Source organism: Cavia porcellus, unplaced genomic scaffold (assembly GCF_034190915.1).
Source record: "Cavia porcellus strain 051 isolate PalLab524CR breed Dunkin Hartley unplaced genomic scaffold, mCavPor4.1 scaffold_4, whole genome shotgun sequence".
In the NCBI taxonomy this organism is placed as follows: Eukaryota; Metazoa; Chordata; class Mammalia; order Rodentia; family Caviidae; genus Cavia; species Cavia porcellus.
The window spans coordinates 52,434,726-52,443,875 of NW_026947487.1; the positions used below are offsets into that span (position 1 = coordinate 52,434,726).

Genomic DNA, 9,150 nt, shown 5'->3' on the forward strand with positions numbered 1-9,150 from the left:
AGTTCATTATGTAGCCCAGGCTGGGCTCAAACTCACAGTGACCCCTCTGCCTCATCTTCCTGAGTGCTGGGATGTCAGATGTATGCCACCATACCATTTAAAGTTTTTAATAAAGTTCACTCAATAATATGAAATACAAGGGCCCTCAAAAAGGAACTTGATTAGAACCAGTTAAGATTATAGTGATGCCACAAAATTTTACTAAGGAAACTATAATTGCTTGAAAACAAAAGGAAATATAAGTAGAACATAATTTTAACACTATATTAGATATTTTATTTAAATTAATATAACATAATCACATACATTTATTCTACTTCTAAATAACTTATATACAACAGTACAGGTTGCAAATTCCCTTCATTTCAAGAACACACATTTTTAAACATATAGTGGAAAATTTGTTATACAAATTCACTCATAATATATGCTATACACACAGATTTTAAATAACTTAGTCTTAAAAAATAAATTTATTTACATTCCACTTTTAAAACATGCATTTTAGGCTTCAAGTAAATGGACATGTTTTCACAGGGCAAACTTAACAATTTCATGGTATTTTTTCCCTTAAAATATCCTTATTAAAAATTTTAGTTGATTTTAGAAAAATAACGTTTAGAGGATCAATATTGTAAAGGCTTCCTAATGTATTTTATTAATATCTGAGTCCAATAGTAACCTTCCATATGGATATAAATATATCTTCATTTGTTTCATCTTTGTTATAAAAAGTCATAAAATATATACTAGTGAGAGAATTTCTTTCCTGGCTTTGGATCATTCTGTTGCTTTTTATCTTAGAAAAATTTTTTTTGTTTTCCTGTATGTACTAAGTACATGTTTTAAACACAAAAATAAAATAGTTTATCATTACTATCTGTTGCAATGAGTCCGTGTGATTCAAGGTTTTCCTCACTAAAAAGCCAACTTTAAATCAAATACCGACTTTCCTCCTCTAACTCACCTTTGTCTATTGAATCAGTTACCCAAGCTACTTGGAGAATTTTAAACTTTTTCTTCAGAGTTCTTCGAAAAGCTTTAAAATCTGCCACCCGACTCTGATCTTCCCCAATGATCACGTGAGACACCCCTTCAGCTAAACAAGAGACCACTTTGGCTCCATGAAAGCGAAGCTCCAAAGCTGTAACAGCTAACCTTGCTCCCTTGATGCTCGTACTCAAGTCATTAACAACAGTGTACAGGTCCAGATAAATGGTGTGGTGTCGAAACATACTGAGAGGAGAGCGGTCCCAGGAATAACGACACTCTAACTCTGCAATCACAGAGGCCATTTCTTCAGGGCTCTGGGCATGAGGATTTTTAATCCCTGAGAACACTTCTTTCAGTTGGGTCAAATCTGTGTTCACAAAATAACTGTCACCATAGCAATCATATTCACGGGCAAAATACTGTTTTGTTGATGGACACATGTGAATCATAAAGCGAGGGTGCCATGGCAAGCAGGTCTTGGCTTTAAAACATTCTAAAAGCCACTCGGGCCGGACAACATCGTGTTTATCAGATGAAATAATGTTTTTCACTCTGATATTCTCTGAGCCTGCAATGACACAGTACGTGTCGGGACCAGGGTTTTGTACTATGTAACCACCAAATTCTGCAATTCTGTTCTCCAGGTCAAGTTTTGAATGACTGACTGTTCCACTCATAACACAGAACTCTACATCCTCAAATATATTAGAAACTTTGCTTACGTTAGAGAGGTTAGGTGCTTTCAAGTGTTCAAGAATCCCAATGACTTTCTTCACCTTTGGGGCGGTTTTCCGCTTTTTCTCTTTTGGCTCATCGGTACTGTCCAGGTCCAGGTGCTTGGAGGCAAGCTTCCCGGAGGCCTTCCCCCCCAGCTGCTCTAGCTGATCCAGAGTCATGCACTCGTGCCACTCTTTGTCATCCCTTATCTTCTCAATTCTCGGAAAACGCAAGGTACAGCAAGTCTTATACATTTCACTGGGGACAATCTCTGCTGCCTTAATCTGAACAATGACAGAATGACAAGGTTCAATGTACACTTCTGGTTTCTCTGTTCCACACAGAATGCTACTTGGGGGTGCTTTTTTATGAAAAGGTTTCCAGTATTTGGCCAGTTTTAGACCTAGATCATACAATTCTTTCATGGTGTACCCTGAGCCGACACGACAGAGCGTATGAAACACAGTTGGTTTCTCACCAGAAGGGGGCTTCTCTGCTACGGCACACAGAAAATGAGACATCATGCCACCGCGGGAGCCCTTTCCCCAATAGCCTCCCACAATTAAGATGTCCAACTCATCCATTAATCCGTTGACATACTCTGGTTTAATTTTTAGCCACCCTTCGCCTCTTTTGTCTGGCTTATAAATGGACAGAGGATGTTTGACCATGATTCCCTCTTCTCTTTTATCAATTGCTTCATTCAGTGCATCAATGACTTCTTTCTTAGTACGAGCTTGTGCTTTCTGTACTATTTCCATCCTACCTGGTATTGGGGTAAAGGTATTATTAAGAATCTCATGCCTCTTTTTCAGGGTCTCGCGTCCTAGCTTTTTATTATTAACCATCAACACATCAAAAACACAGTAACAAGTCTGCAGATCAGACTCTTCCACCATTCTTTTAATGTCAAACTTATTCCCCTTTTGCATAAAAGTTTGGGTGTTGGGGTTGTAGGCCATCATCTCTCCATCCAGGATACAGGTCTGCACATCTGTTTTGAACGCCTTATGAATGAAGGGGGTAAGAGAACCTTCATTGGGAGAAGCACCAAACTGATCAGTGTAGTTGTACCCGTTTCGAGAGAAGTACCGATACACATCTCCATCTTTGTGCATCTGCATGCGTTCACCATCGAGCTTGGTTTCGATGTAGAAACTCTGCTGTTTCATGTCCTTCTCAATGTGCTCAATATTTGCTATGGCAGCCAGCATTGGTTTAAAGGCAGAAAACAATGTGATCGAAATATCACTGAGTCCAACAGAGGGGTCATGGAGTTGCCTGCAGACTTTTTCTAGATCCGTGGTGACATTATGCAACTCAGCAGCATCGTTATGAAAAACAGATAATATAGTTTTCTCACTGAAACCAAGCTTTAAGTCCTTTACAATCATCCGTATAAGCCACTTTTGTTCAAGTGCTGAACTCTGAGTTATAAGTTGAAGAAGACTCTTTTTCACTAGGTCCTTTTTTTTGGCAGAATTATTGCTGGCAATTGAGTCTAAAAGTTCATTGACTTGCTGGATGTTTAAACTTCCTTTCTGCAAACATCTTGGCTTCAACACAAAGTATGCAATCATTGCAAAGTCTCCAGCATCTCCACGAGTTCCAGTAGGTGTTCTGTAATTTAGGAGTTTAAGAGCATCTTTTCCTTCTCGTGGTAAATTGAGCAATTCAATGTAAAACTTAGCAAGCATAGTTTCTTTGATTCCATAAGCCATTCTCTCTCTTTCTAGCTGAGGAAGAATAAGTCTCATTGCTGGATAAAAAGAGTCTTTAACATCTTTTTGGTTCTTATGAAGAGCATCATGAAATTTTCTCCAAGAATCTAAAAATTCCTTGAAGTGTCTAATTTTTTCTGCACGTCCTTTACTTTTCTGTATTCGTTCTAAAGTTGAACATAAATCTGCAAAGGGAACATGAGATGCAACAGTCTGTGAAGTTTGTGAGGCAGCCATAGACGCAACAGTGAATCCTCTGATTTACCTAATAATACAAAAAGAGGACAATTTTTAAATCAAAAATAAAATTCAACTAAACATTTAATATTAATGACCTTATAGAGTTCACCTGGACCATAATAAATGTCTATAAATGTCTATTCAATGAAAATAGACCAATGCTACTGATGCTCTCTTAACTTCACCTAATAGTATTTATCTGAATTAGCAGTCATCAGAAGTATCACCAAGCCTACTTCCTATAATAGTAAAACATAATTTTATTTTTCCTTAAATGTCAAGTTATACTGAATTCACTATTCTATCAATTGATTATTTAACATACAATGCAAAATATTGCTAATAATAATGAAAACAGTAAAAAATCAAGCACAATATACTTTTACTTCTAGTCTTGAAGTCCTCCTCCCATGTCTCCTCTCTCAGACTTCTATGTGACATTTAAAACAAACTGCTTAAAATAGATGTTTTTAATAAATCACCCAATCAATTGAAATTTGAAATTATAGGAATTTTGAAATCCTAATAACAGATTTCACTTCATAGAATACAAACAAAAGGTATCCTTTGTCCAGCCAAATAAAGCTTGTATCTCTGATTACTTTCATCTCTGCAAATCACTCTAGCATTTCAAACGCAACTTAAAATACCTCCCATAATATCCCCACTTTACTTCCCTATCTACTTATTATAGTTGCTTACAGCTTTATAACTATAAATTCATCAGTACATTTTTTGTTTACATTCTCACGACAGGTATTCTCCAAGTACTTAGTAATTACATTTAACCTAGATACTTGTATTATGGCAAATCCACTGTTTCTACTTTAAAAGATCATACATTCTGTAACAAGGGATGTACTAAAAACTAATTATAATGAAATGCTAAGCTTGTTAGCTATGTAAAATGTCTTGCAACAGAGCATTTTCACTGAAGCCTAAAATCACAAATGGGGGTGAGATTCAGTTCTGCTCTGACTGCCTTGGTAATGGTTCACAGCAGCCACTTCAGTGAGCTATTGAAAAAAACAACAACAAAACTGCTCTCCTCACTCTAAGTTGTGACAAAGGAAACCCAGTTTCTACTGAGTAAGTTAGACCAAGAGTAAGTTAAACTCAATAGAGACCATTCTCCTAAGACTTTCATCTTTGATTATAGTAACTGCTTCCCCTTGCTAAATCTTACTTGGATAACTGATTGCCACCTGGTACCCTGGAGTGGGCACATCACATACATACATACAGAAATTACGTATAATTTATGCAAAATAAAGCAAATTAAGAATTATGTGCTGAGTGATCAGGTATTGATATAGTTTTGATAGATTCTGCCTCAGTTTTCTTCAACAAATCCCAGGCAAAGATTCAACTTACTGTACAATGACATATTTAGGTAACGACCAGATAAATACATATCCTAAAATGTATACAGATTACAAGTACTCAAAAATTAGGATAAAATGAATAGACAAAGATTTTTGTTTATCGCAACTGCATAAAAAAGTCAAAGATTAGGATCCCTGCTCCTTTTTATACGATGTTGAATTTTATTTTTTGGATTCTGCCTTTTTTAGTCGATGCTTTCCATTTGTAGTAAGATCAAAGAGGTGTACTGTTTGAGCTCAGGCTCTGGAGTATAAAAAACTTTAGTTTGAATGTGGACTCCAACATTTAATAGCTGTGGAATGCATGGAAATTAATTTTTCTAAGCAAACTTCATCTTTGTTAAGTGTAAAACGGCGTAAAAAATGTCAGAATTAGAATGATAGTGAAATCACATATTCCATGTAAACTTTAAAAGAGTACCCGGCACTAGTAAAACCTTGGTATTTCAATACTTGAATGCTTGCTGATCCACGCAAGGTTTGAAATCCAGTGCTGCAAAATACGAAGCAGGTACGAACAGGAGAAAGGAAAAAGGTGTTTAACTTTTTAAGGGTGGTGAAGCAAATCTTTCAAGAGAATGAACCTAAGTACCAGTGAAAAATAATGATTCACCCATTTCCCTGCTGCAAGCGCCAGGCGAAAACAAAGGAGCAGGTTTCATTTAGTGCCTATGCACGGCGGTTAAGAGCTAGTTCACAGGAGAAAGAGAAAAATGCACACCTAAAGTTCCCTTTACGCCCCACCCCCACTTGACAAACTGTGCTTCCCTCTGGGACAGCTGTTTCACAGTAGCCTAACTTCGGTGGCTGCCACATGCCACGGACATGTAGGAGAAACTGGGGAAAGGAATTAGAGGTATGACTAGCCAGAGGCTCTGGCACGCGAACAGTTCACGAACGTTACAGCAGGAGAGCAACAAAGCACCCTCACCTCCAATACGACAGTCTCCCCCACTCCCCTTCCACCTGCATCTGTCTGCAAAGCCTCAAGAAGTCCACATCACCTTGATCACAGTAAAAGTCCTTTCCCCCCACATCCTCCAGCGCTCGGGATGGAACCCTCCCTCGGGGAGCTGGAATCCCGTAACTTGGGATCCCTGGGGAGCTCAGAATCGGAGCTCAGGCACTTGGAGCAGGCAGCACAGCTTCTGAGGGTCACAGGGACAGACTGTCGCACCCCTTCAGGGATGGCCGCGACCAGGAGCCCCGAACCAAGAGGACAGGAAAAGACCTGCAACTCCAGACGACGTCCACACAGACACTCCCCCACGGAGATCCCCACTCGCCGCCCCGCACCAACCTGCCGAACCAATGCCCACCGACTGTCCAGCCAGAGGAACCGCCACAAAACCGGAAGCTGCGTTGGAAAGATGCGGATTCCGCCAGCTGTTCGCTGCGCATACGCAATGGAGATCTACGGGCAGAGCAGGAAGGGCAGGAAGTCAAGGGATGGTGTGCGCAAGCGCAGCGATGCTTGCTTGGAAGGGGCGTAGCAGATTTCTTTGCGGAGGGAGCAGCTGAGCGGATTTGACTTGAAACCGCCACCGGCGCAGCTCCACTTCGCTTTTGGAGCAGGTGATCTTTGCAAGCAGTTGGCCACGCTTGACTGGATTTCTTCGTTCAGCAAAATACTTTGTGCGTTGATTTGTCAACAGAAACCTGAGCCTAGGCTCTTCCTAGCAAGTGACGGCCTTTTAGAGTTGTTATTCCGTTTGTGAAACTGTGGCAGCCGCCCTTCTGTGCAGCTGGGTTGTGGAAGCGTCCAGGAGAGAAGAGGACGTACCCCTCCTAAAATACCTGCTGTGTTATTTCGGTTGAAAGACACGCTCTTGCGAAAGTATTTCAGGAGACTTTTTGTGTGTGTGTGATCTGTACAAGTATGATCTGAATTTTTGTTTCTTAGTATAGAAATGATCACAACATACCTCGTTCGTAATACAGATAATAAACAGTTGCATGGGCTCTGGGCTTTTCCAATACACGTTCACGGGTTCAGAATAAAATTGATAAATGCTTACTGAGCACCCATGAGACAATAATTGTGCTAGATTCTCAGGATCGAGAGATAGAAACAAGCCCAGTCCTTTTTTGTTCAAGGTGACGTTGCTTTTCACTGAAGTCTTGCTGTGATATGTTCTCCTCCACCAGAGACCTGAGAAATTATTGATAAAGGGAAAACCTAGTATTTATTTTCTTTTAATATAAATTAACACAAAAGTGAAGTTTTGCTGCAGGGCTGGCGTCTGATAAAACATTTCAGAACTGTCAAGTGCCTTGGGGATTGTCTTCTGCGCAGAACTGAAACTTAGTTCACAGTGATAATAGACATGAAACTCCATCCTGAGTTGCTTCTAGGACAACGTATTTTCTTTGCAAGTGTAATCCACTCGTATTTCCTGAATATTTGCCTGAAATTAGCTGTGCTGTTGTAAAGCCACAGGACTCTGGCAAATAATTTCTCTTGCCTGCTAGTCAACTTACCATTTTACTGTACTTTTGCACAATGTTCTAGGCTTCAGTTGCCAGTCTCACGAAAGGGCACATGTTTTGTGTATGTGTCTTGTTCAGCATCTACTGCGCTCCTACATTGTAGGTAGTTGGACTTTCTTTTACTGGTAGGAGAATCATATTAATTCAAAACTCATTTGCTAGTGATATAGGAGAAAGAAACTCTCAGCCTCCTAGATGTCCAGTATGAGTTTGTTTTCTCTAAAATCAAAGAACACTAGAGGTTAAGAGCAGGATATATTTGTTAAGAGAAAGAAAGCTTCTGTGAGAGAGACAGGGTTGCCGTGGACCCTGCCTTTTCTATTTTTATAGAGCAAAATCACGAGGTGAGATGAATGTAAGGTAGTGAAAAATGGGAACTCGCAAGGCAGGTGGGCATGAGGTGGGACAGAACTGTGATCAACAAGTAAGATTGCACATGTAAATACTCAAGTAAAAGTGATTAAGTTGGGATCAAATGGCTCCCACATCACATAGCAAGTGGGCATGAATACAGAACAGTGCCTTTGGTTGTAGGGGTTTGAGTTAGTGACTCTTGCCTTTCTCAGAGTGATAAGGGATTTATTTAGCATGTGAGTGTATTGGTTTGATCTTTTGTCTTGAAGTCTGGCTCGCAGCGGGAGATCTCCATCTCCTCCAAGGTTACAAGATATCTAGTCTTCTGCACTGGCTCCTTCCAGGGTCCATCCCTTTCTAACTGCCTATAATACTTCTAATTAATTCAGCAGCCTATAACACTAGCATGTTGTTTCAGATGCATAACTCAAAGCGAACCAAGGTTTCCTAAGCATCACCTAGACTTGTAATTATTATTTATATAAATGGAGTGTTTTACAGTGATTGCCATTTAGGAGGTTTTAACAATTGGAAGCTCTGTGTCAAGGAGCCCAACTTTTACTTGGAGCAAGACATACATCTTTAAAAATTTAAAAATTACAATACAAACACGAAATTTTCTCTGTATATAAAAAGGGGTACATAGAATAGGGAATGACCAAGGACCAAGGGGGACCGACATCTGTAAACTACAGCTTGGTACAAAAGGGGTGGACGATGAAGATGGCCAAACTCGAGGTTTCAAGGCCGTGGGAAGAGTCCCACAGTGTTTCCCTGATCTTGTGCTTTTGGAAAAATTGAAAACAATAACAAGGACAAAAATGTTCCGCATTTTTTTCTTGAAAAGGTCCTTACGTGGTCCTAGATTTGGGCCACCAATTGCCTTAGACGGTCCATAACGTTTTAAATTCTGGAACTCACCTCGCATCCTAATACCCTATGAGGAGACACCATTTCTTCGGTAAAAAGTGCGTTTCAAGGGACAACCAGGTGGTCTCCTTTGATACCCCGCCGCAGGTTAACCCTGGCCTCTCCTGCCCCGGAAGTCTAGAGTTTGTTTAGCAAGCCTTGCAGGATCCAGGAAGAACTGGAAGCCTCGCGTCTCCGGCCGCGGCTCCGAGGTCTCTTTTCCTTCGCGGCCACCGTCGCGCGACTCCCTGGAAGGCCGTCTCTGCGCATGCCTGGAGGGCGGGCTTGGGTACCGCTGCAAGAGGGAGAGCGGAGCAGGTTATGTGGGAGCCGACGGGAGC

General features: G+C 40.4%; 1 protein-coding gene across 2 annotated transcripts; it reads right to left on the minus strand.

Annotated features, from left to right (window-relative positions):
• Positions 1–253: 253 nt before the first annotated feature.
• Positions 254–6,485, minus strand: Lig4 (DNA ligase 4). 2 transcript variants are annotated; one of them, XM_003477584.5, is made up of 2 exons: positions 6,357–6,485; positions 254–3,696 (listed from the first exon to the last, which is right to left on the minus strand). In XM_003477584.5, the coding sequence occupies exon 2, from the start codon at positions 3,666–3,668 to the stop codon at positions 933–935; it is 2,736 nt and encodes a 911-aa protein (XP_003477632.1). In that variant the 5' UTR covers positions 3,669–3,696; positions 6,357–6,485; the 3' UTR covers positions 254–932. The 2 variants fall into 2 exon arrangements, with proteins under 2 accessions (XP_003477632.1, XP_063103088.1); XM_063247018.1 differs by having other exon boundaries at positions 6,376–6,472.
• Between the last annotated feature and the right edge of the window lie 2,665 nt (positions 6,486–9,150).

Excerpts from the sequence above, each read along its gene's own strand:
- Lig4 (XM_003477584.5), bottom strand. The coding sequence starts at position 3,668 with ATGGCTGCCTCACAAACTTCACAGACTGTTGCATCTCATGTTCCCTTT.